The 27,849-nt window shown below is 35.4% G+C and overlaps 2 protein-coding genes across 8 annotated transcripts in view; both read left to right on the top strand.

Annotated features, from left to right (window-relative positions):
- ZMYM4 (zinc finger MYM-type containing 4) overlaps positions 1-27,849 on the top strand; it is a 154,403-nt gene that overhangs the window by 64,619 nt on the left and 61,935 nt on the right. For 4 of the 7 annotated variants that reach the window (XM_043875821.1, XM_043875822.1, XM_043875820.1 and 1 more), the window contains exons 3-5: positions 20,062-20,583; positions 22,274-22,335; positions 22,686-22,856. The exons of 1 other annotated variant lie outside the window; for it this stretch is intronic. In XM_043875821.1, the coding sequence (XP_043731756.1) occupies positions 20,062-20,583; positions 22,274-22,335; positions 22,686-22,856 (755 nt within the window). Of the gene's footprint in view, positions 1-20,061; positions 20,584-20,733; positions 20,916-22,273; positions 22,336-22,685; positions 22,857-25,923; positions 26,886-27,849 lie in introns of those variants that run through there. 2 more of the 7 variants (XM_043875824.1, XM_043875825.1) reach the window with 2 other exon arrangements.
- Positions 13,392-13,990, top strand: LOC122676521 (40S ribosomal protein S15a-like). The gene has a single exon (XM_043875827.1). It carries the CDS (start codon positions 13,552-13,554, stop codon positions 13,942-13,944), a length of 393 nt encoding a protein of 130 aa, XP_043731762.1. The 5' UTR covers positions 13,392-13,551; the 3' UTR covers positions 13,945-13,990.

The raw sequence follows: 27,849 nt of genomic DNA, 5'->3' as shown, positions 1-27,849 counted from the left end.
AATATTCAGGGTTGATTTCCTTTAGGATTGACTGGTTTGATCTCCTTGCTGTCTAAGGGACTCTTCTCCAACACCGCAGTTTGAAAGCATCAATTCTTCAGCACTCCGCTTTCTTTATGGTCCAATTCATACATCCATACATGACTACTGGAATAAATCATAGCTTTAACTATATGGACCTTTGCTGGCAAAGTGATGTCTCTGCTTTTTAATATGCTGTCTAGGTTGGTCATAGCTTTTCTTCCAAAGAACAAGTGTCTTTTAATTTCATGACTGCAGTCAGTCACCATCTGCAGTGATTTTGGAGCCCAAGAAAATAATCTTTTTTCTGATTGGTTTATTTTGATACTTTTTTGAAGATTAAATGTTCTGTATGTTTGGTTTTATTTTGGACTCATACTGTTCCAAGGATCTATATGTCTTTCCTTACGTTAGTACCACACTGTATTAATTACTTTAGTTTTATATTAGATGACATATTCTAAGCCATTTTTTTCAAAAGTTGTTTTTCCTATTCCAGATCTTTTCCTTTTTCATGCAGTTTCTTAGAAACACCTTGTCATTTTCTATAAAAAAACTTACTGGGATTTTGATGGGGATTCTCATTTATAGATGAGTTTGGGGAGAATTGACATCTAAAAGAGTTTTCCCGTTCATGAATGTGATGTATCTTTTAAAAAATTTATTTAAAAAAAATTAAAAATAAATAAATAAAAATTTTATTTAGATCATCTTTCCTTTTAGCAGAGTTTTGTAGTTTTTAAGTACAAGTCTTATGCATATTTTGTTATCCCTGTACATTTAAAATTTCTTGTGCTATTGTAAATGAAATTTTAAACATTATATTTGCTGATGTATAATTTACATATAAGATGTACTGTATCATGAAATCATTTTTAACTTTTTACTTCAAAACAATTACAGACTTATAAAACAAAGTTAGCGTAAGCCATCCATCTCTTCTTAAAATTTGCTTTGTCTATTTAACTCCTTTGTATTTACACAGACATTTTAGAATCAGCATGTAAAGGTGTATAGATAAACCTTTGGCTGTTTGATTAGAATTGCATTAAATTTATGGATTAATTTGGAGGAGAATTGACATCTTAAATATATCCGTGAGCATGGCATATTTCTGAGTTTATTTAGTTCTTCTTTAAATCTGTAAATAATTAGTAAATTATTAAATTTCTAAATAACCTTTTATAGTTTTAGTCTATAGATTTTGCATGTATTTAAGAAATTAGCATTCCTGTTTTTCTTTTGGTCTTTTCAATATTTTGCCTCAATTTTGTGTGTATATGGATAAACTAAGGGACAGTTTTCTCCCATACTAGGTAGTTTTTCTTTTCCAAGTCAGTTAATAACAGTCCATTCTTTCCTTACCAATTTGAAATTTAATATTTCTATTTTTTATGCTATTGTAATGATTAAAAAAATTTTTTTTTAAATTTTCCAGTTGATCTTTATTATCTTTGTAGATACCTTTTCAGGTTGAGGACTTTCTCTTCTCTGTATTTGTGAAAAGATTTTTTTCATGAATGACTATTTTGTCAAATGGTTTCTTTTCATATGCTGAAATGATCATGTTGTTTTCTTTACTGTGTTAATGTGGTGAGTTGATTTTTGAATCTTAAACCGACCTTGCATTTGTGATATAAATCGTACTTTGTCATGATCTATTGTTTGTTTTATATCTTTGAAAATCCAATTTGCTAGTATTTTAAGTATTCTGATTTTTAAGCACCTATATTTATGAAGGATATTGGTATGTAGTTTTTTTTTTTGGTCACATCTTTCTCTGGCTTTGGTTCTAGGGTGATAATGGCCTCATAATATTAGTTATAAAGTGTTCCTTTCTCTTATATTTGCTGAAAGAATTCATGTAAGGTGGGTATTACTTCTTCCTTAAGTATTTAATTTACTAGTGATGTCATCTAGTCTTGATGTTGTTCATATTTTCTATTTCTTTTGTGTAATTTACACCTTTCAAGGCATTTTCTCATAAGTCAGCACAGTCTGGTAGAACTTTGTCTGACAATTGAAACATCTATGTTGTACTACACCATTAAAGTATAGTAGCCGCTGTGTGTGGCGGAGGAGTACTTGAAATGTGATAAGTGCAGAACTGAAGTTCTAGTTTTGTTTAAGCATGTAGCTGGTGACTTACTATACTGAATATTACAGACCTAAGTTGTGAATTCATTTCCATAGGATTATTAATAATTTTTAAATGTATTGTCATATGCTATGAATAATAGTTTTAGTTTATGTTCATAGTTTTAAAATTTTTTTCTACATAGTTGTTTATAGGGAATTCCCTGGTGGTCCACTGGTTACTAGGACTCTGAACTTCCACTGCAGGGAACCTGGGTTTGATCCCTGGTCGGGGAACTAATGTCCTGCAAGCTGTGTACTGTGGTAAAAAACACAGACACACACACAATTGGGAGATATAAGGTTGTTTATAATATTATCTTATTTTTGCTCTCTAATGAAACCTTTAGTGCTGTCTCTTTTACTCCTGAGGATTGGTAATTTGTGTCTTCTCTCCCTATCCTTTCCTCCTCTTTGTATTTTTTATTAAAATATTTTAAGTGTAAAAATACACATAAACTAAAATTTACCATTTTTATCATTTTTAAATGTTCAGTAGTGTTCATTACATTTAGATTGCTGTGCAGCCAGTCTGTTAACTTTTCATCTTGCAAAACTGAAAGTCTGTATCTATTAAATTCCCTGTTTATCTTTCAGCTGTGTCATCTACCTGTTTACTGTCTGTCTCTATGGATTTTACTATTCTGAGTACCTCATATAAGTGGAATTATACAGTATTTGTCTTTATGGGACTGGTTTATTTCATTTTAAATGATGTCCTCGAGGTTCATCTCTGTTGAAGCAGATGTCAGAATTTCCTTCCTTTTTAAGGCTGAGTAATATTCCACCATGGGCTTCCTTGGTGGCTCAGCAGTAAAGAATCTCCTGCCAATGCAAGAGACATGGTTTTGATCCTTGGGCTCCAAAGATCCCCTGGAGAAGGAAGTGGCAACCCACTTTGGTATTCTTGACTGGGAAATCCCGTGAACAGAGGAGCCTGGTGGGCTACAGTACATGGGGTTGCAAAAGAGTCAGACAGAACTTAGAGACTGAAAGCAACAACATCAGCAACATTTCATCGTATGGATATACCACATTTTATCAGTTCAGTTAGTAATGGAAAGATAACTTGAATTACTTCCATCTTTAAGCCATTGTAAATAATGCTGCAGTGAACATGGTGTGCAGATGTAAATATCTCTTACAGACCATGGTTTTTATTCTTTTGAGATCATGTGGTAATTCCATTTTCAACTCTTTGAGAAACTGCCGTACTGTTTTATATAGTAGCTGTACCACTTTGCGTTCACACCAACAGTGTGCAAGGGTTCCAGTTTCTCCACATCCTCACCTATGTGGTTATTTTTGCTTTTTGATAGTAGTTAGCTTACTGAATGTGAGTTGATATCTCATTTCAGTTTTGATTTACATTTCCCAAATACTTAGTGATGTTGAAGCTCTTTTTCATGTATTTGTTTGCCTTTTTTAGTTCTCTCTGTTTATGGTTAGTTTGTCTAGAAGCTTACCATTTTTGTTCCTTTTGAAGATCTTGCTTTTGATTTTTCTTCACCGTTTATTTTCTGTTATATAGATTTTCTTTCTTTTTTTTTTCATTTATTTTTATTAGTTGGAGGCTAATTACTTTACAATATTGTAGTGGTTTTTGCCATACATTGACATGAATTCTTTTTATCTTCATTACTCCTTCTCTTGAGTTGGCCAAATATTCATTTGCTTTTAAGTAAAATTAAAAGACATTAATATTTTCACTTTTACCAAGAACTTTATTGAACAGTATATTCAATAACCAAATAAACTTTTTGGCCAACCAAATGAACTTTTTGGCAAGCCCAATCAATACTTTGTGCTTAATCTGTTTTTTCTTGCTTCTAAAGGTGGAAGTTTAGGTCATAGGTTTTAGATGTATAAATCCGTAAGTTCCCCCTCTAAGGACTTTTTTATTGCCCTTCTCAAGTTTTGTTGTGTGTTCATGAACTTTATTCAGTTCATGTGCATGCATGCATGTTAAGTCGCTCCTGTCGTTTCTGATTCTTTGCGACCCTCTGGGCTGTCCCCTCCCTGGCTCCTCTGTCCCCTGGCATTCTCCAGGCAAGAAGACTGGCGTGGGTTGCCATACCCTGCTCCAGGAAATCTTCCATACCCAGGGATCGAGTCCGTGTTGCCTGTGTCTCCTGCATTGGCAGGTGGGTTCTTTACCACTAGCACCACCTGGGTAGCCCCTATTCAGTTGATAATATTTTCTAATTTTCCTTGTGATTTCTCCTTTGACCAGTTACTTTTTTTAAAAGTTTTTTATTTCTAAATATTTGGGGTTTTTCCACATGTGCTTTTGTTATTGAGTGCATTTTGGTCAAAGTAAATATTCTGTATGAGTTCCATTCTTTGATAATTCTTCCATACAATATTTCCATCATTTGTCATGTGATCTATACTGGTGATTGTCCCATGTATATTGGAAAAGAATATGTGTTTGCCATTTATGGGTTAACACTTTATAAATGTCAGTTAGGTTCAGTTGGTTGGCAGTGTCTTTTTGGGTCTTTTATAGTTTTACTGATTTCCTGCTATTCAATTAATGGCAGAGAAGTGTTAAAATTATTCGGATATTACAATAAAATTATCTATTTTTGCTCCTAATTTTATTTATTTATTTATTTTATTTGGCTACATGGGATCTTCTTTGCTGCACTATGGCATGGGGGATCTTTAGTTGCTTCATGCAGGATATAGTTCTCTGACCAGAGATCGAACCTGGGCCCCTGCATTAGAGAACAGGGAGTCTTAACTACTAGATCACCAGTGAAGTCCCTATTTTTGCTTTTAATTCTGTTTGTTTCCAGTGTTCCTTCTCTAGTCTAGGTCTGGGTTTCCATCCGGTGTCTTTTTCTTTAGGAAAAACTTTCTTTAACATTTCTTGTCATATAAGTCTGCTGATAACACATTCTTTCATATATAACAGTAATAATATAGTTTTTTAATTTCCATCTCCTCCTGTTTACCATTTTCATCTGTATAGTCTAATATGCAGTTAACTCATTCAGTTAAATTTTCATTTCAGATATATTTTTCAGTTTTAGAAGTTTCTTTTTTAAAAATATAGTTTCTACTTTTATTCTCATTAAGATCATGCTTTGCATTAAATCTTTCTACTTTTTCTTTTTTTTAATAACTTTTTAAGTATTCTCTGCTAATTCTAATCCCATCGTTTGTATTCTTTCTGGCCCCATTTCTGTTGGCTGAATTTTCTTCTGGTTATGACTCTCATGTCTTTCAAATGTGTTACAGTTTTTGATTGGATGCTGTATATTGTTAATGTTACATTAAGTCTTAGATTATATTTTCTATTTCATTTTATATTTCCTTTAAGGAGCATTGAATTTTATTCTGACATGCAGTTTGCTTTGATTCAGCTTGATTTTTTTTTTTTTTTTTTGAGATTTGCTTTTAAAGCTTGTTAGGGCAGCTCTAGGGTTGGATTTAGAGTTGTTTAGTCCTACTTTTAATGTGTGACTTTTCGAGGTCTCCATTGATTCTCCTAGTTGTTTGACGAAGTTTCTTTGTTTTTTTAAAAAATAGGCTCTAATTTTTAGAGCAGTTTTTTAGGTTCACAGCAAAATTGAACAGAATGTACAGAGTTCTCATATGTTGCATTCTCTCACAGAACCATAACCTTCCCCACCTTCTCATGTGTGGCTTACTGTTCAGTCAAAGAATTTTTAGGGCTCTTTGAGTGTGTATTTGTCTCTTCTTTTTGGTGGTATGTCCTCCAAATACTAGCTGCTTTAGTTTTCTCAGTCTCTTGTCTCCCCAGTTTATTGAAACTGGTGTGCGTCTACTTGAGTTTTCCCTCTGTATACTGGAACTTGCTAAATGTTCCTAGGCAGAAAGTGTAGGCTAGTCACCTCATTAGTTCATTTTGTCAGAGATCACAGTCTTGTGATTATTGTTGTCCATACTTTGGGTATATTTGTTTTACATATTTTGTCAAGTTTTTTATTCACAGCAGAAGGGTTATTCTGGTACCAGAACTCTGCTAGAGCTGCAAGTAGTTTTGTGATAGTGTATTTATTATACCTAGTGCCTAATTTGCAGTTGCTTTATTCTGAATCATTTTGGCTGTAACTCAGAGATAGTTCTGCAGATAATTGCCCTGAGGGCTTTTCTAAGCCTATTTAGTGCCGTATGTTTTCCTAGCATGATGCAAATTATACTGTATGAACTACACTCAGCAATATTCCTATAGATAGGGGTCAGGAAACCTTTTTTATAAAGGGCTGAATGGTAAACATTTAAGCTTTGTAGGATGTAGTCAAAAATAGGGTCTCCCATGTATTCTTCTCTTCCTCCTCTTCTCTCCCCTCTCCCCTACTTCTTTCTTTTACTGTCTCAAAAATGTAACTATTTCTGTCACAGGGGCCATCCGTTGATCAAGAGGTTACCAGCCCCTATGCTGAAGCTGAAACTCCAATACTTTGGCCACCTCATTGACTCATTGGAAAAGACCCTGATGCTGGGAGGGATTGGGGGCAGGAGGAGAAGGGGGCAACAGAGGATGAGATGGCTGGATGGCATCACCGACTCGATGGGCATGAGTTTGAGTAAACTCCGAGAGTTGGTGATGGACAGGGAGGCCTGGCGTGCTGCGATTCATGGGGTCGCAAAGAGTCGGACACGACTGAGCGACTGAACTGAACTGAACTGTAGATAAAGTTGTTCAAGTGGGATTTTTTCTTTCTTTGTTTAAATCTCTATTGACATTGTTGCAGGTAATATGAGAGAGTAGAATTGATGTTTCTGAGTTTAATGAGTTCAAGAGAGTAACAGCATGAAATGGTTTTAAGTTTACTAATGCTATTGAAGGTGGAAAAGTGAAAGTTACTCTAGTTCTACAGCGTTAAAGCTCTTAAAAATGGCTATTTTACCATTGCATTTTTTCCCAGTTAAATAGGGTGGGATAAAAAGTAAGATTCAGAACTGGAACAGATCCTTGTTTATCTGTGTAGAAAGGATATCAGCTAAATTTGATGTGGCAAGAAGGGAGAGAAGATGAACATTAAAACATTGTATTTTATATATAACAACGGTATCACAGAAATTTAGAATTAGAAGGAATAACAGGAAAGTTGTAGAACTGTAGATTGGGACACAGTTGGAACTGGCTCCTCATTCCTCTGTAGAATTGTGCTTCTGCAGCTATTAGTATGAACTACTTTTGCTTTTATTGTTTTGTTAAAATTTCATTGTTTTCTCCTTATAGAAGTAATATACTCTCTGAAATGTTATAAAAATATATAAATATTTTACTCGATTAAAATGCATGATATTCTGTTGTAGTGATATGCTTCAGTTTTAACAGACCCTGGACAGTTTTTAGGTACATGCTGAATATATCTTTTTATAGATGTCTCTGATCTTCTTGATCATTGCTTTCAGAGCACTGTAAATATCAATAACTTTTCAAAAAAAGTAAAGTCTGTTGTATTTACTTTAGTTGTCTTCACAGTAAAGAACAAATACTTGTTTTATAATTGTGTTAAATCTTTTTTTAGCTCTATAAATAGTGTACAAGTGGACCATTGAAATTGACAAAATGTAACCAATTTCTGTCGGAGGTGTTACAGGTGTTCACATTTGTCAGTCACCTTTTAGCAAGTTATAAAGTCAGATTGTTCTGGATATTCTCGTTTTTCCCCAGTGTGGGAACAAATAAAAGCAAAAATTAGTGAAAAGTTATGTGAATCTCACTTAGGAGTTTCATCTCTCTTCATTGAATGTATAGAATCATCAATGGCATTCTTTAATAATTCCACAGCAACAATACATATTTAAATGAAAACAAGAAAAGAGAGCAGTAATCTTGAGTCATGACTTCCTGAGAAAACTAACTCATTTTCATTAGTACTTAACATGGATTATTTCTGAACTGTCATAAATAGTTCATCTCTTGTAGATGATTCAGTGGTTCATCTTGTTGGTTTAACATTCAGAGGGATGGTTGACTATTTAGGGTTTTGTGAAAGAAATTCAACCATCTGATAAGAGATTGGGCTTGATGAAGATTGCTTTCAGCCTCCGGGTATAGTGATTTATTATCTGAAGTTAATTATGCCTGGTTCATAAAAACTAGAGCCTATTATGTCAGGTGTGGTAGAGTATTAGCATCACCTGGAGCTGTGTTAGAAATCAGATCTTTGATGGTGACTCTTGACCTGCTGAGTCTGAATCTTTAGACATTAATTCAGGAATCCGTTTCCAAGCTCACCAAGATTCTGATATCCAGTAACTGTTGAGAAGCATTGCTTTAGTTTAGTGATCCTCAAACATTAATGTGCATCAGAAGCAAAATTATCTAAGAGTGCTTGTTTTTGTTTTGTTTAAAACATTTTTTAAAATTTATTTTTAATTGGAAGGTAATTACTTTACAATATTGTGATAGTTTCTGCCATACATCAATTTGAATCAGCCATAGGTAAACATTTTTTTTTAATTGAGATAAAATTGACATATAACATTGTATTAGTTTTAGGTATATAACATAATGACTTGCTATATATGTAAATTGCAAACTGATTACTGTAACAAGTTTACTTAACATCCATCACCAATGCTTCTGGTTTTTTCTTTTTTAATTTTGATGCTGTTAGAAATCTGTTTCACGTTGAGATCCACTTGTGTGTGTGACAGTGTTTTGTAGCGTCACTTATTGTGACTCTGCACTGTGTTTTCTGTTGTAGTCTGTTTTTTAAAAATTACAGCCCTGGTTCACTAATGAACTGACACTTTCAGTTTGAAAGAAGAACGGTTTGTTGTATTCCAGTTATTGTCCCATTTCCATGAAAAGCTTTCTGTTGGTTATTGGCCTGTTCATAGCCAATGTGCTTTTTCACCTTAGGATCATAAGCTGAGATTACAATCTTTTTCTTACTGTAAGTGTGCCAGATTCCGGGAGATGGTAGGGACAGGGAGGCCTGGTGCGCTGTAGTCCACGGGGTCACAAGGAGTAGGACACAGCTTGGCTACTGAACAGCAGCAAGTGTGCCCCGCTGAGAATAAGGGCCTGTCCTTAAGGGAGGAAGCTGGGATGACTGTTGAAGAGCATCTAGTAGTTTCAGGAGAAGACAACTTGATTTAGCTTTTGATGAATTGGGTGCTTACAAGAGTCAGAATTTCCTGTACTTGTTTATTCTAGTGGTACTTTTTATTATAATTAATTTTAGTTGTACCGTTTTTGACAATAATGAAATTTCCTCTGAAAAGTACAATTGTTTCTGTGAATAATTTTAATGCTTTTGGAAGACTTAACTCGGTCAAGTCAGTAAAAACGTGGAGATGCCTTTATTTTCTCATTCCATTCTAAAGAAATCAAAGTTGTGATCTGAGGGGTTGCATTAGGGCTGTGATTTGTTCAAGGAAGAACTCAAATTAGCAAACCCATTTCCAAAGTCTTACTGATCATCAGTGATAGGTCAATGTGCTTTTTTTATACATACCAAATAAAAATAAATGTTTAAAGCATGTATATTTCATTTTTAATTCCTGACTTTATTGGACTTTTAACTGGTAAACTATATTCCTGATCTTGTTTAAAGGGGCTTGTATTACTTTGTTGTTGTTGTTCATTTGGTAAGTCATGTCCGGCCCTTTGCAACCCCTCGACTGAAGCGTGCCAGGCTTCTCTGTCCTTCACTGTCTCCTGGAGTTTGCTCATTGAGTTGGTGATGCCATCCAATCATCTCCTCTTCTGTCGTCCCCTTCTCTTCCTGTGCCTCATCTTTCTCAGCATCAGGGTCTTTTCCAATGAGTTGGCTCTTCACATCAGTTGGCCACAGTATTGGAGCTTTAGCATCAACCCTTCCAGTGAATATTCAGGATTGACTTCTTTTAGGATTGACTGGTTTGATCTCCTTGCTTTCTAAGGACTCCCAAGAGGCTTCTCCAGCACCACAATTTGAATGCATCAGTTCTTAAGTGCTGAGCCTTTTTTATGATTCAGCTCTCACGTCTGTTCATGACTACTGGAAAAACTATAACTTTGACTATATGGACTGTTGTTGGCAAAGTGATGTCTCTGCTTTTTAATATGCTGTCTAGGTTTGTTATAGCTTTACTTGCAAGGAGCAAGCGTCTTTTAATTTTGTGGCTGCAGTCACAGGTTCAGTGATTTTGGAGCCCAAGAAAATAAAGTCTGTTGCTGCTTCCACGGTTTCCCCATCTATTTGCCATGAAGTGATAGGACTGGATGCCATAATCTTAGTTTTTTGTATGTTGAATTTTCACTCTCCTCTTTCATCCTCATCAAGAGGCTCTTTAGTGCCTCTTCACTTTATGCTATTAAGAGTGGTATCGTCTGCAAAGCTGAGGTTGTTGATATTTCTCCCGGCAATCTTGATTCCAGCTTGGGCTTCATCCAGCCCTTCATTTCGCGTGATATACTCTGCATGTTAAGTTAAATAAGCAGGGTGACAATATACAGCCTAGATGTACTGCTTTCCCAATTTTGAACCCGTCTGTTGTTCCATGTCCGGTTCTAACTGTTGCTTCTTGACCTGTATACAGGTTTTGCAGGAGGCAGGCAAGGTGATCTGGTATTTCCATCTCTTTTAAGAATTTTTAAGTTTGTTCTGATGTATACAGTCAAAGGCTTTAGCATAGTCAATGAAGCAGATGTTTTTTTTGAAATTCCCTTTTTTTATGACCCTACGGATATTGGCAGTTTGATCTCTGATTCCTCTGCATTTTCTCAATCCAGCTTATACATTTGGAAGTTCTCAGTTCACGTACTTTTGAAGGCTAGCTTGAAGAATTTTGAGCATTATCTTTTTAGCATGTGAAACGAACGCAATTGTACGCTAGATTGAACATTCTTTGGCATTGCCTTTCTTTGGGATTGGGATGAAAACTGACCTTTTCCAGTCCTGTGGCCACTGTTGAGTTTTCCAAATTTGCTGGCATATTGAGTACAGCACTTTCACAGTATCATCTTCTAGGATTTGAAGTAGCTCAGCTGGAATTCAGTCACCTTCACTAGTTTTCTTCATAGTAGTGCTTCCTAAGGCCCAGTTGACTTCACACTCCAGGATGTCTGGCTGTAGGTGAGTGACTGTGCCATCGTGGTTATCCAGGTTATTAAAACCTTTTTTGTATAGTTCTTCTGTGTGTTCTTGCCACCTCTTCTTTTTTGTAAGTAATTAAATTTATTTATTTTTAGTTGAAGGATAATTGCTCTACAATATTGTGTTGGTTTCTGCCAGACATCAACATGATTCATCCATAGGTTTACTTATGTACCCTTCCTCTTGAAACTCCCTCCTCATCCCACCCATCTGTTGCTACAATGCCCTAGTTTGAAGTCATACAGCAAATTCCCATTGGCTGTCTATTTTACATATGGTAATGTATAGGTTTCTGTGTTACTCTGTCCATCCATCCCACCCTCTCTTTCCTCCCCCTCCCACTGTGTCCATAAGTCTGTTCTCTATGTCTATGTCTCCACTGTTGCCCTTCAGATAGGTTCATCAGTACCGTCTTTCTAGATTTCATATATATGCATTAATATACAGTATTTGATTTTGTCTTTCTGACTGACTTCTCTTTGATTAATAGGCTTTAGGTTCATCCACCTCACTAGAACTGACTCAGATGCCTGTCTTTTTATGTTGCCCCCTCTCCTTAATCTCCTCTGCTCTCTCAGGCCCTTGCTGTTTCTGTGCCCGTCTTGGGGATGGCTTTGTCACCACCTCCTGTACAGTGTTTCAGACCTTCATCCGTAACTCTTCAGGCACTCTTGTCTACCAGATCCAACCCCTTGAATCTATTCGTCACCTCTACTGTATAGTCATAAGATTGTATTTTATTGAAAACAAAAATAAATCATCTCCTAGAACTATTTCAGTGACAAAGCAAAATGCTAATTTGAAATTTTAAAAGGAACCAAGATTACCTTGCTTTTATGCTTGCTGTTATTTATTTTTACATTCTTTGGAGTTTGTGTTTTTTCTTTTGATCCTTTGTTTCTTTATTAAGAGAGAAAAGCAATGTCAGAATTATTAGAAAACCATAAGTTCTAAGGTTGAAATTACAATTGACATTATTTTATTTCTGAAAGTTATCATTTATTGAAATAAAGATATATGGAATTAATTGAGTAATATATTGGAAATGAAAGTAATAGCCATTTCATAATGTTCATTTATGTAGATTCCTTTAATGGGTTCTTTAGTTGGTGGTTGTACCTTAAAGTGAAATGATTCTTGGATATAGTATACAAATATCAATATGCCACTAAATCAAAAGCAAAAATGAGGACAAGGCATAAAAGTTCATTTGACCTCATGAAATTTATTTTCATTTTCAAACACAAATATTGTACATAAGTGCTTTAAATAACTTTCATTCTTCTTTCAGAAAATCTTAACAGCCAGCTGCATTTAACCAGTATGCTCATTTTATTTTTTCACAGAGGAAATTTATGTCCTAATCATATCCCTGTCGCACAGATTTTCCCTCTTACTTATTGGTTTTTCCCTTTTTTGAAAAAATATTTGTTTATTTGGCTGCACTGGGTCTTCCCAGGTGGCGCTAGTGGTAAAGAACTTGCCTGCCAATGCAGGAGATGTAAGAAACTTGAGTTTGATCCCTGATTTGGGAAGATCCCCTGGAGAAGGGCATGGCAACCCACTCCAGTAGTCATGCCTGGAGAATCCCCTGGATAGAGGAGCCTGGTGGGCTACAGCCCATAGGGTTGCAAAGAGTCGGACACGACTGAAGTGACTTAGCATGCACAGGCCTTAGTTATGGCTATCAGGATCTTCAATCTTTGTTGCATCACACAGGATCTTTAGTTGCAGCATGCAGGGATCTAGTTTCCTGTCAGGTGTCGAACCCAGGCCTCCTGCATTGAGAGCACGGAGTCTTAGCCACTGGACCACCAGGGAGGTCCCCTCCCTCTTTTTTTTTTTTTAATTAATTTTTCTTATTGGAGTATAGTTTTACAGTGTTAATTTCTGTTGTACAGCGGAGTGAGTCAGTTACACAGATAGCCACTCTTTTTAGATTCTGTTCCCATTGTTATTCCCTCTCTATTGAATCATTCCTAGGAGTATGCTATACGCTGTGATAGTCTTCATCTTAAAAAACAAAACTCCCCCCTCCAAAAAACTACCTAAAACTAAGAAAACAAAACGAAAATACAGAGTCAGAAGAACTTTTCACTCTAGATTTTAGTCCAGTTTCTGCTCATTTTCTTTAATTTAGAGCAGAACTCCTCTGTAGAGTTGTTTGTACTTAAAGTTCTCTCCTCTGAATCTCTTTATGGGATCACCCCACTCCAGCTTTTGTGTATCCATTTTCCACTGATAAAGCTCCTGTCAAGACCCATAATTCCGTGCGCTCGCCCCTCCCATCCTCTTTCCGCCATCTTTCCGTGCCGCCAGAATGGTGCGCATGAATGTCCTGGCTGATGCTCTCAAGAGTATCAACAACGCCGAAAAGAGAGCCAAACGCCAGGTGCTTATTCGGCCGTGCTCCAAGGTCATCGTCAGGTTTCTAACAGTGATGATGAAGCATGGTTACAGTGGTGAATTTGAAATCATTGATGATCACAGGGCTGGGAAAATTGTTGTGAACCTCACAGGCAGGCTAAATAAGTGTGGAGTGATCAGCCCCAGATTTGATGTGCAACTCAAAGATCTAGAAAAATGGCAGAATAACCTGCTCCCGTCCCGTCAGTTTGGTTTCATTGTACTGACAACCTCAGCTGGCATCATGGACCATGAAGAAGCAAGACGAAAACATACAGGAGGGAAAATCCTTGGATTCTTTTTCTAGGGATGTAATATGTACAAATAAAATGCCTTAGAGGAAAAAAAAAAAAGCTCCTGTCAAGTAAGAAGTTTGTTTCAACTTTGCCAATATTAATTATCAGTCTTCAGCCTTCATTTTTCTGTGTTAGCTCAGCAGCATTCATTAAGGTTAAGCATTCACTTCTTCCTAATTGAAATATTTTCTTTACTTTGCTTCTATAATATCACCCCCCCTAGTTTTCCTCCTACCTCATTGGTTGTTTCATTTTAGTCTGTTTCCCTGATTCCTTCCTTTCTACCAGATTTCTAAAAGTTGAATGAGATATCTCAGGACTCTCAGCTCTCTTCCATCAGTAGTAAGTTCAATCACTAGCTTATCTTAACTAGTCTCATGAACTTTCAGTTCAGTTCAGTTCAGTCGCTCAGTTGTGTCTGACTCTCTGCGACCCCATGAATCGCAGCACGCCAGGCCTCCCTGTCCATTACAAACTCCTGGAATTTACCCAGACTCATGTCCATCGAGTCAGTGATGCCATCCAGCCATCTCATCTTCTGTTGTCCCCTTCTCCTCCTGCCCCCAATCCTTCCCAGCATCAGAGTCTTTTCCAGTGAGTCAACTCTTTGCATGAGGTGGCCAAAGAATTGGAGTTCAGCTTCAATATCGGTCCTTCCAGTGAACACCCAGGACTGATCTCCTTTAGGATGGACTGGTTGGATCTCCTTGCAGTCTAAGGAACTCTCAAGAGTCTTCTCCAACACCACAGTTCAAAAGCATCAATTCTTCGGCGCTCAGCTTTCTTTATAGTCCAACTCTCACATCCATACATGACTACTGCAAAAACCATAGCCTTGACTAGAGGGACCTTTGTTGACAAAGTAATGTCTCTGCTTTTTAATATGCTATCTAGGTTGGTCATAACTTTCCTTCCAAGGAGTAAGCGTCTTTTAATTTCATGGCTGCAATCACCATCTGCAGTGATTTTGGAGCCCCAAAAAATAAAGTCTTGACACTGTTTCCACTGTTGCCCATGAAGTGATGGGACCAGATGCCATGATCTCAGTTTTCTGAATGTTGAGCTTTAAGCCAACTTTTTCACTCTCCTCTTTCACTTTCATCAAGAGACTTTTTAGTTCCTCTTCACTTTCTGCCATAAGGGTGATGTCATCTGCATATCTGAGGTTATTGATATTTCTCCTGGCAATCTTGATTCCAGCTTGTGCTTCCTCCAGCCCAGCGTTTCTCATGATGTACTCTGCATGTTAAGTTAAATAAGCAGGGTGGCAAAATACAGCCTTGACGTACTCCTTTTCCTATTTGGAACCAGTCTGTTGTTCCATGTCCAGTTCTAACTGTTGCTTCCTGACCTGCATATAGGTTTCTCAAGAGGCAGGTCAGGTGGTCTGGTATTCCTATCTCTTTCAGAATTTTCCACAGTTTATTGTAATCCACACAGTCAAAGCAGTACCATCATTTCATCTATGACTCCCAAATTTATATATCATTTCTTGACAAGAGTTTCTTCTTTATGTTGTTAATGTGTCCAGTTGCCTTCTTAATATCTCCATTTGCAAGTTTAGTAAGGTTCTCAAAATTAACAGGTCCAAACCAAACTATTCATGCTACCCCCTCAGTCTGTTCCTCCCTTAGTGTTTACATCTCAAGACATGGCACCCTTTTCTGCTCTTTTTGACTCCTTTCATATACAGCTTCTCATATACCAGGAAATGCCTCTACTTTCAAATTATGTCCATCTGAATACTGTTCCTCACATCCACCATTCTCTCCTGGTCTGAGCCACCAGTTTTTCCTTGGATTACTGCAGTTGCGTCCTACGTGATGTCTTGCTTCCCTTCTTCACTCCCTGTAACATTTAACAGCTTTAAAGTAGTCATGCTACTTTACATCCTGTTTCTTGTAAAACATAAATCATATTATTTCCTCTTTGGGATCTTTTTTGGATGGTTTGGAAATTCTTAATATATCTGTCCTCTGACATTTTCTCTTTTATCATTTTTAAGCACTCTTCCTCACACTTATTCATTTCCAGCCTCACACTTATTCTTTTCCAGCTGTATACCATTTTTTTTCCCTCAAACATACCGATCCTGTTCAGTGTGTAAAAATTAGGTAGGAATCTTTTGTGAGAAGTTTGCTTTCAAGTGTTTCATTATCCACTTGTATCCCCAAATACAGTTTAGTGTTGCATTTTTTCTGTAGATGTAGGCTCTGAGAAACAGAACCTGTTTCTTTTATTTGGGCCTCAAGGATGAGTACAATTCTATTCTGCTTAATTCTGTATAATAATATAACAATTTAATCTCATACACTTTTATTCAGCCTGTAGATTTATTGTGATAACTATCAAAATTGCAATTCAAATTAGATAACTTAATAGCAGTTGCCACCTCTGAAAAAGCTTTAAATCTTGAGCGCATTCTCAAATGAGAATAAATTTTGTTTTTTCAATAGACAATAGATGTGCTTCCAAACTCAAGATACAAAAGGATATGCTTTGAAAGTTAGTGTTTCTGTCTCATAGCCACCTGATTCTGGTGTCAGAGAAAATCAGTGGAAGGTATTATTTAACATGTACACAAACATACACATAAATTATAAAACATATAGAAGTGATAGCCTAATATATATATGTATATTCTTTCTCAGTTTAGGTATTTTTACTAATTGAATCTGAGAACTCTTAACAAAGCTGCCTCATTCTTTTTATCAACTATATAATATTCTGTTATAGGTATGTACTATAGTTAATTGAGCCTCATTGTTGAACAGATAGACTGTTTCCAGTCTTTGCTGTTTTTTCGTGTTCTTTTTCATAGATCTTTTGGGAAATATCTATAGGATAAGTTCTTAGAAATTGAATTACTGGATCAAACGTGTATGTGTAAAGTCTCATAACTATTGCCTGGTTCCTTTTTTTGTGTGTGTGATTGTGCCATCTTATACTTTGCCTAATAGGGATTATAGTAGGGATTCCCTACTACAGGGATTGGCAAACTTTTTTTTCTCTTAAGGGCCACATAGTAAATATTTTAGGCTTTTCAGCTCCCATATGGTCTATGCCACACTCTTCTTTGTGTATTTTTTTGGCCTTGGGCCATAGTTTGGCAGCTTTGGCCAATAGCATAGCTGCCAGGCTATTATCAAAACCTTTTGTCTTTACCAACCTGCTCTGTGATCATGGTATCTAACTGCATTATTAGTTTGCATTTCGTTTATGAGCAAAGTTCATCCTTGGTGTTTCCTTTCCTGTGAAATGTTCATTTAGATCCTTTGCTTTTATAAATGTATTTGGCTTTGGTATATTTATCCGCTAGGGAAAGGACCGTTTGTGATGTAAAGTGCAGTAAAATATTTTTGACAGCTTTGTCATTGATCTTTTGGTTTGCCTTATGTTTCCTTCTCATTAGGAATTTTTTATAGTCACATTTGGTCTTTTATTCTTTAATTCAGTCAGTCTTTTATTCTAGGTTTTGTGTTATTCCTAGAAAGGCTTTCCCCTAAAAAATAATTCTTCCATGGTTTTTTTTTTAATATTGGTGTTTTATTTTTTTATGTCTAAAAGTTAAATACCTCTGGAAATTATTTTGGTGTGAGTTAAAGATCCAGTTCTTTTCAGATGGTTCCCCTTTCCTCCCAATATCGTATCCTGAATTTAAACATATAGATTTTGGAAGTCTCTTGCAATATTTCTTTTTAGTTGATTTCTTATATACTGTAGTACTTAGATTAAAATGTTGATCACAAGAATGCATATTCTTTCATTCATTAAACAGTTACTGAGCATATACTATGTGGTCAGGTAGTAAGGATAAACTGTTCTGTAGAGAAGGCTCTAACCTTGACCTTTGTTTGCCTTATGATCTGGTAAATTTATCTCACTATGTGTTTGTTTTAACACCCTGCTTCTTTATATTTTCTCCCTATTCTTCTGTTATTAGGAAAATTTTCAAATAAAACAGTCTAAGGAATAAGAATAGTATAGTGAATATCTGTGATATTGTACATGCTTTCTCTTCCCTCTGTGCTTTTCTCTGTGGTATACTGTGTGAAAGTAAGTTATGGAAATTCCTATGATTTTACCATCTTTTATTTAAAATTAATTAGTTACGTGAAAATGGTGATTTTCTAATTTTATTATTTTCTCTATTTGTCTGTTTCTCTAGTTCTCTGAGGAGAGGGATTCATAGCTGTCATTTCCATCATCATATCCCTAGAACCTAGCATAGTAGTTACCATGAAGCGATTTCCTAATAAGTAGGTGCTGAATGAATGAGTGAGTACTTTTAGGCCAAGGGATATTTTTGAAGGATTTCAAGTGCAGGTATAATGTGGAATGATTAATGGTTTCAAAAGATAATTCTGATGTCTTTATGAAGGGGGCAACTTGAAGAAAGCTTTCATTTGGACCCTATATTAGTTAGGACTTGATTAGATGTAATCCAACTCAAATCAGTTTGAACAAAAAGAGAAATTATCCTGGATCATGGAACTCAGAGAATGATTTGAAGATCCAGCCACATGAAATAAAAGCAAAGTTGTTGGTGCCACTAATATTTTTAGTTTTTGCTTCGCTCTGTGTTTTCACCAGTTCCAGTTTGTTTGCTCATGGACCAATTAAATATGGTTTGAAGGCAGAATTTGTAAGAATATGGTTGCCTGCTAGATATCCTGTGGATTGAGTTAGTGCACTGTCAGTAGGAAGAGATGTGAAGTGTTGGAATGGTACCAATGAAGGAGATGGATTTGAAACAGATACTAACACAGTTAACAGAATTTGTCCAAGAGGAAGGAGAATTGGAGTGACTCTGGTTTTTTTTGTCTTGATCAGCCTGCTGACTTGGCAATGCTATTAATTAAGTGACAGAAATACAGTACAAGAAAGTATGCTTGGAATGGGAGCATGATGAATTTTATTTTAGAGGTGTTAAGTTGAAGGTTCTTAGGGGTCCTATAGAAGCTAGTTGAATATAGACATCTGAAGTTTGGAGGAAAGTTCTAAGCTAAAACATTTGGGAAGTCATCAGCAAAAGTCAAGGCTATGATGGTAAATAAAATGGTCTGAGTATATAAAATGAGATGAGAATTGGAATATTGAGTACATAAAATAGGAAGAGGAGAATGGAATAAATTAATAGAATAGTAAGGAAAGTAGGATATAGTGCATGTCAAAGAAACCAAAGTATTTTATCTGGGAGGGATATGACACATAAAGATTGAAAAAATAATTGAATTTGGCCATGAGGAAATCATTGATGATCTTAATGAGAGAGGTTCCAGTGTGAAATTGGGAACCAGACTGCAATAAGGGCAAAGGATTAATGACTGGGAGATGAAGTAGAAACAAACCAATGTAAACTTTTTCCCTAGAAGTTTGTGAAAGAAAGGTGAATTAGGGCAGGAAAAAGAAATACAGGACTAAGTATTCTTGTTTGTTTTATTTTGTAATGGGAGAGACTTGAGCATGTAGTTCAAATAGTAAACAGTTTTTAATATTTACTCTGGCTTGGATAAATTTTATTTTTATGTTTTAATATTCACCACTGTAAAGAGTAACTGCTGTAAGTGTTTATTAAGGGTTAGTGTAGAGAGATTAGGAATCTGAGGTCAGAGAACTGGGTTCTAATCTCAGCTCCCCAGAATAGTCTCTATGATAACTATGATTATCACTTTCATATTCCCTTCTCTGTGTCAATCTCTGTGTTAGTAGGTCCTTTATACAGACTATCATTAAACCTCACCACAAATTAATCTCCAAGGTGAGTATTATACTGTTCTATAGATAAGGAAGCCTTAGAGTTTATTCTCAGGATCACATAGATTTTCAGTAATTATGCTATGATTCCAACACACATATGTCTCATTCTGAAGTTGGTACTCTTTCTTTCTATATTGCATTAACTTACTTTCTAACTTAAAATAGTTTCTCAAGTTTTATGTCCCTGTTTCCTTATCTGTCAGATAGGGATATCTTATCTGTCACACCTATTGAATACTGCAGTATTATTATCTATATTTTGTTTGAAAAGAAAAAGATAAATATCATTTGTTAAATGCCAGACAGACCTTATAAATATGGTCATCTTTAGCACTATCGTTTGTCTAAACAGTATTTTACTTTTTAAGGTGGTGGTATCATGGATACAGAAATGTCTGAAGATATAGACCACAACTTAACTCCTACCCTTGACAGCATGTCTTATGGAATGCCGAATCAAACAGGATCTGAAAATTCATTGCTGGATGAAGATGATTATTTTTTGAACTCTGGGGATCTTGCAGGAATTCCAGTCGTTGGTAGTGACAATGAGGATGAACAGGATTTTAGTTCAAAGGACAATCTTGTTTCTTCAATTCATACTGATGATAGCTTGGAAGTAGAGAGAAGAGTCACACAGCATGAATCAGACAATGAAAATGAAATACAGATTCAAAATAAATTAAAAAAAGACTTTCCTAAACAATTTGATCAGGTTTCTGTCTTTAAATCAATACGGAAAGATTTTAGTCTAGTAAGAGAAAACAGCAAAGAGACATTTTCTGGAAAGGAGAAAAATAGAGACCTAACTTATGAACGTGAAAAACGGTTGGATAAACCCCATAAAGAGTTGGATTCAAGGTTGAAAAGCAGTTTTTTTGATAAAGCAGGTAATAATTGTTGGAATAGAGCCATAAAACACAATAAATAACAACATACTGATAATAATACAGCTTTTATTACTTCTGATACTAAACAAAGTGTGAACAGTTAAATTCATTGTAAGCTTGTCATTTTTCTTTTATCCTTGTTCTTTGCAGAGTGACTGAATTTCTCCCAGTAACTATTGGTAATGGTATAAATGGTTGAAAAATAGCTCTAAACCTCATTTCTCCCTCCCCTGGTTGCAATGTTTTGATGAGAAGGCAAGATACTCGAATCACCTGTTCATTTTCTTTGGTTGAACATTGGAACCTGAAGTTGGATTTAACTTCTTTGTGCTGTAAGCACTAATTCAAACTGCTGTCCCACGAGTTAGTCCAATTTAGGGAGGGTTTTTCTTTTTGATAACATTTCTATTTTATGTTTTAAAAGTTTCTTGAGACTCCTCTTGAGCCTCTTTGCCCAGCATACCCTATACTTATCTTTAGTTCCATTCTTGAATATATACATTTTCTTATTTCTATGCCTTTCTTTTCTCTTGCTGTTCCATTTGCCTGCATGTCATTTTCTCTCTTGTATATATGCCTGTAAAAGTGCTTCTTATCCGACACTACCTAACTCATAAACCTCTTCTACCCTGTGGTCATCGCTAATCTCTCTGCGTCAAGAATGTTTGTTTCCTCATCTGTATTTCCATAGCATTTTTTTAATGCCTCATTTATTTATAGTAATTATCACACAGTATCATAGCTGTTTGTTTTGCCTTTACTTGCTAGTGTGAGAGTTTATTGAGGGCCGGACTGTATCTTACTCATTTTTGTGTTCTTGGGGCCTAACCTGGTGTAGTGAAAATAGTAAAATTTCAATAAATATTCAATAGGTGTGAAAGAAAGCCAGGTTGAATATACTAGTCCTTGTATTACAATTTCTTCTGACAGTGCTAGGAAAACTGTGATAGAACAAATCAGTATCATTATAAAGAACAATTAGTTTAAGTATCCATTATGTACAAGGGTGTACAAGGGTATACTGTGTTTTTCAGTATATATTATTTAATGTATTTTCAGTATGCCTAGAAGGATAAATTATATGGGTACTTATATTCAGGGAACATAATGTCGAATAGCAAAAGGGACAAGTAAAGTAGTTGAAGTGTTAATGACCAGTTGAATAGCATAAAATTTAATTTATAATTGAAGACAATGGTAGAAGAGTTTTTAATAAAGCAGTACAATAATATTTCTTTGAAATAACTGAAACTGTTTTAGGTATTCTTAGAAGAGAAATGATTTTTAACTTAGTGGACAAGGGAAGGTTTTCTAGAAGGGAGATGATTTTTGAACTGAGCTGAATATGAAAGACTGTAAAGATTAGGATAGTGGGGACTTGGAATGATATAAGCAGAGATGGGGAAGAGCAAACTTAAGTAATTTTTAGAACATAGTGAATAAAGTAACCACTTTATTTAGGTTTGAGCACGGAAATAGTGTGAGGTGAGGCTAAAAGTTAGGTGGGGCCAGATTGTTTATTTTGAGTGAAACTACCTTTTGGGTATTTTTTGGTACCCTTTTCACTCTAATGATCATCTTTGTTGGAAAGAGAGGTGATTATCAAGCAATAGCTTTTTTAGGTCACTCTTTCTAAGATTTGTTATTCATATACATATGTTTGTTTTGTTTTGTTTTTTTCTTTCAATAGCTAATCAAGTTGAAGAAACATTACATACCCATTTACCACAAACCCCAGAAACAAACTTTAGGGTAAGTTTTCAGTGTGTATGTAGATTGCTGTAACTGTGGCAAGTGTCAAAGTTTTCTTTATGTGATTTTCTAAACTGTAACTATATGTATTAGGTAGAGCACTGGTTTTTTAAATTTCCTTTATTATTTGGATAAGGACATCTTTGGAGATGTGCTAAGAAGTCTTTGCTCTTAGATTCTTTGTTTGTATTTAATATTTGGACATATATCACATTTACTTGTAAGCATAGGGACTCTAATGAACATCCATAGAGTTCTTCATTTCCATTGAGCTTTTCTCTGGGTGTTAAACCTGAAGAGGAATAATTAAAAAATCTGAATATTTATTAATCCTTTATATTGTGTTTTAGGATTCCAGCTATCCATTTGCCAATAAAGAATCCATTGGTTCGGAACTGGGAAATTCCTTTGCATCAAATATTAGAATTAAAGAAGAACCTTTGGATGATGAGTATGACAAAGCAATGGCACCACAGCAGGGACTACTAGACAGAATTAAAGATGAACCTGACAATGCTCAAGTAAACATTTCACCTTTTTCCCCTTCTTTTTTGTTCCACACATGCATTATTCATTCAAGAAAGGAAGTTCTTGATTAAGAAGTATTTTGTTGATGGGGTGAGAAGAGAGTCTTAATGAAGGTTGAGGAAATTGAATTATCTTCAAGAATACTACTAAGGAATCAACCAGAGTTAAAGGAAACTTTTTCCAAGTAGTAATTAAGGCTTCTAATCCACTTTGTTCCTTAATAACGCTGTTCTGTGATTTTTACAGTGTTAGTGAAGGATTAGGGAAAGAGAATCTTCAAGGATTTGAGATTGATAACAGCAGACATGGCTGAAGTTCATGGAGGTTTATGAGTTTATGGTGTGATTGTTTATATAAGGTAGTAATAAGCCTTTTACAGTTACTGCTAATGAAGTATGTAAAGATTTAAGTGTTTTTCAGGAGGGATTAATGGACGGGTTATCTTTGGAAGAGTTAATTGATTGAAAAACCAGTTCTTTAGATCAGTGGGTTGAAGATAAAGGAGGTTTTGATGGGTGATACAGGGTTCCAATTTTGAGGTGTGTGAGTAAAAAGGGTAAGGATAGAGCTCTGTTATTTCAAGGTTGCTCTGGAGAGATCCTGTAACTGTGAATCCTGAAGTCAGTGAAGTTATCCATGCAGTTAATGACATAGCAGTGGTTGGAACAGAATAAAGATGGTGCAGTCATTTAAGAATGTAGAAAAGGACCAAGGGATGAATATGCAATAGCAGCAATTGTTTGAGGGTGTTCTGTATTTTATACAGATGGTATGAGTACAGAAGCTGAGAAGTAAAGATAACATGAAACGACATTTGATCTGGAGAAAGTTTACCTTTCCATATCTTTCTTTTATTTTAGGGTGGTTGAGAATGTGAGATTTGTGTGGAAGAGATGTTTTTCACTCAGATGTGTCTAAGCAGGGTCTCTCAGCACTGTTGACAGTTTGAGCCAGATAGATCTTTGTAGTGAGGGGCAATCCATCCTAGGCATTACAGGATATTTAGGAGCATCCTTGGCCTCTGCCTACCTGCTGCCGGTAGTGCCATGTCCCCAGCATTGCCAGATGTCCCCTGGGGGACCAAGTCCTCTGGTATTGAGGACCACTGTTTTACAGTAGGAAAAGGCAAGAGATACAAGTGATTTATGTGAGTCAGACTGATGCTTCAGCTAAACAGGAATTCCATGGTGCCCAGTGGGAGGTAGCTGTATAGGGTAGTGATGATAAAGCTGTAGAGTTGGATGGGTGTGAGTGTGGTAGCTACAAAGAAGATGGTAGAAGTTACAATGAAAGAATGGTAATAGAAGCAGGCAAAATAGAGATATCTCATTTAGAGATAAAGAAATGTCCTGACACCTAGGGGAGATATGGCAGTGTATGTTTCAGAAGACTACTGTTACTTCTATACAGAGCAGATCTCCATCCTTTATGTGCCCCAATCTGGACATGAGAAATCCATAAGGAATCGCAGTGTTGTCAGGGTACCAAAGACATCAGTTTCTCCCTGTACATGACCCAGTGACACTCCTTGAGATGAAAGACAGTTATAGGAAAGACTACATACATCAGGGGAAGGGAGCATCAGGAAGGGTTATTTGTATTACTGTTTTGAAAACAATCAGATATTCCAGTGACTAGAGAACAGCAATAGGATGGAACTGTCAGGACCCAGGAATACCTACATATTTATCACTATTCAGAGTGTAATAATGTGTTATAAAATACCAAATAGGAAGTTTCGTCATGATTTTGGGGAAGAACTTCCATAAGAGCTCACCACTTAATTGACTGGACTCGAGAACCAAGCAGGAATGTAAGTCCAAGGCATAAGGTCTAGAAGCATTCTTTATGCTGACCCCAAAATAAGGAAGTTCCAATGTGTGAGTGGGTAAAGCTAGGTTTTCTCTGAGAGGTCCTCTCTGTTATCAGCTACACCAATCCTGTCGGATCAGACCTTTGTAATTCCTCTAGAAATTCCTCAGGAAACCTCATGTTAAACTGTGGATACCAGAGTCTTTATTTCCCTTTCCCTTCCTTACCCTTCTCTCCCTTTCTTTCCTACTTCCTCTCCCTACTCCTGTTTCCTCTCCCCTTCTCTTGCTTCCTTCTTCGTTGTTCTGTACTTTTAGGTATTTCTCCTCAGTGACCACTGGAAATCTATATTCATTTTTCGGTACTACCTAATGCTTTATCACTCTTCATTTCCAAAAATAGGTTGGAAAAAGGAGTTCCAATGAATTATTTTCTTAGATTCTGAAACAGTACTATTAACCTAATGCTCATAAAATACTGATAGATTTAACAGCTGTGGTCATTCTTTACTTTTGACCATCAGTTACTTGTAATAACTTTTCTCTTGACTTAATAAGATCATAGCTTTAGCTTCTGGCACCTTGTAAAAACCTCACTTGACTTTTGTTTTTGCTTAACTTGTAGCTTTGCTTTCAACTTGCTTCCTTATTCTCCTTTTTACACAATTCATTTTGGTTTTAATTTTTTTACTTCCCCATATAACTCACTAAGATACGGAAATATGTTTATCCACTTCTTCTCAGTTGCTCTTGATTATTCTTCAGTTACATTTTTCTGGGTTTGCCAGTTGTCATACTCCTTCCTCTGTTACTGGCATAGCATCGTTTGTCCTCCTGGTTGCATTTCTTCATTCAAATCCTATTGCATGTTACTATATTTTCTATGTAATATTTACAATTACAGATACTTTTATATGAACTACATTGTTTCATCCTCCAGAATAAAAAGGCCAGAGTAGATGATATTAAGTCCATTTATAGATAAGGGAACTGAGGTTTGTAGAGGTTAATAAGTTATTCAAGGCCATATGGCCAGAAAGGAGCCAATCAGGGGCCTTTATCAAGGCCTTATTATTAGTCTGCCAAACTTTGTTCTATAAATAAAAGTTGTTTCTCATTTTTTCTTTGCCCCTTTTCTATAGATTCTAAAAGATCGGAATTCAGTAAATATTACTTTAAAATAATGATTTGTTTTTTCTTTTTGCTCATAATAAAAGGAGAGCTAATCTATAATCTCATTGAAATAAATGGATTAGAATGGGAAAGCAAATCAGTTAATTGTGACAATAGTCTTGGAAAATAGGATGCAGTAATTAAATGTTGGAGCTTGTTTTTTAGCTATGTCAAGTTACTTAACTTGGTTATAGAATCTGGGTTTTTCATTTCTGAAACACTGTCTTGTAATACTCATATATACTTTCTGGTAAACAAGAGGAAGGTAAAGATACTGGTAAAGGAGTTTTTTGGTTTTGACTTCTGTTTTTCTGCTTCTGAGAGCTGTTGGGTCATAAGATTTTCACTTCTCAAGTTACTAGTCACTGATTTTTTATTAAATATTTGTGAAATTAGTCATTGTTCGGAGGATGCTAACATAAACATGATTCTGCCTTGAAGGCGTTGTGGGGGTGTACAAGCAGAGTACTTAAGGTATATGTGTATTTTACTATGTTACATAAGTAATATGTACTTGAGGCTTAAGGAATATATCAGAAGTTTTAAATAACTGTCATAGACTGAGAAAGAGAGCTGACTGGAGACCATTAAAGTATACCCATGAATATTGATTTTTTTTCTGGAATTTTCTGGAATTAGAAAAGATTTTTACTTGTAATATGCCTTAATATACTATATAATGTAGGAATGTTAGAATGAATCAGTATTAGAAAATCTCTTAATGTATAACTTCATCAACAGGTCAAATAAGACTAGATAGATAGATAGATGCCCCAAAAAGTTTCAGTGTAATTCACTATGCATTTCTTATAATAGATACTCTCTTGATCAGGTAAGGAAATACCTACTTCTGATCAATAACAGTCATTGAATTTGAAAGTAAAATGATGGAAACCTTCTGTTAATATTTACTAAATGAACACAAATTACAGATATCAGCATTATTATTTAACTCTTGTTGGATTTTCGACCCAACACATGTTAAAGAAATTAGAAGAAATAATGGAAAAGGGGAGACAAAATTATCATCATTTGCTGGTAAGGATCTTTATTAGAAAATTAATAGAATTCATGAAAATTTAGTTGAGTAGCTAGTTGAATTTTAGTCATGTAAAGCAGAGCAGTATTTCTATAAATCAGTTGTTTCCCACCTAGATAATACAGTGAAAAGATAAACTATTTCCTACAGCAAAGTGACTAAAAAGTGCTGTATCATATAAAACAACTTGAATGAATGGATAGACTTTCTTAAAAAAATGTAAGATATTAGTTATTCCTAAAGTAAAATATAGTTACAATACAATTCTGATGAAATATCAATGGTTTCTTACGTTTTGAAGAATAAATAGGCATGCACACACACACATTATATTATATATATGTTCTAGTAATTAGAAATATGGCAAACTATTTAATGATTAAGCATCTTACAGTTATTTTCATTAAAATAGTGTGAAATCGTAAGAGTAGTCAGCCTGATAATGATACAGAATAGATTGCCACAAAAGAGGTATTTTTAGAGAAATTTGATATGTCAATTGTGAGTGAAAGGAATTCACCAGCTATTCAGAGAAAGAGAAAGAAAAATGCTCATTATATATCAAAATAAATAAATCCTGGATGGATTAAAATAGGAGTTGGCAAATTATCAGCCGCAGGCTAAATCCCGCCTGTCCTCTTTGTTTCTGTTTTGTTTTTGTTTTTCTGCATACTATTTTTGTAAATAAAGTTTTACTGGTTATTGTCACAGTTGTTCATTTATATATTATCTATGGGTGCTTTTGCTCTACCAGGGCAGAGTTGAGTAGTTGTGATAGCATGGCTTGAAAAGTCAAGAAATACTTTGTATCTGGCCTTTTGCAGATAAAGTTTGCTGACCTCTGGATTAAAGGACTCTATAAACAGTGAGACCATTGTCTTAGCATTTTATCATGGAAGTAGAACTTTGTAAGAAATAGAAGGAATCGCTAAAGCTAAAACCATCTATTTTTTGCCATAAACA

The sequence above is a fragment of the Cervus elaphus genome, chromosome 20 (genome assembly GCF_910594005.1).
Source record: "Cervus elaphus chromosome 20, mCerEla1.1, whole genome shotgun sequence".
NCBI lineage: Eukaryota > Metazoa > Chordata > Mammalia > Artiodactyla > Cervidae > Cervus > Cervus elaphus.
The sequence above is the reverse complement of the archived record's forward strand: the minus strand, read 5'-3'. Positions and strand labels throughout refer to the sequence as shown.

What these genes read in the sequence shown, in the direction of transcription:
- LOC122676521 (XM_043875827.1), top strand. Translation starts at nt 13,552, where the DNA reads ATGGTGCGCATGAATGTCCTGGCTGATGCTCTCAAGAGTATCAACAAC.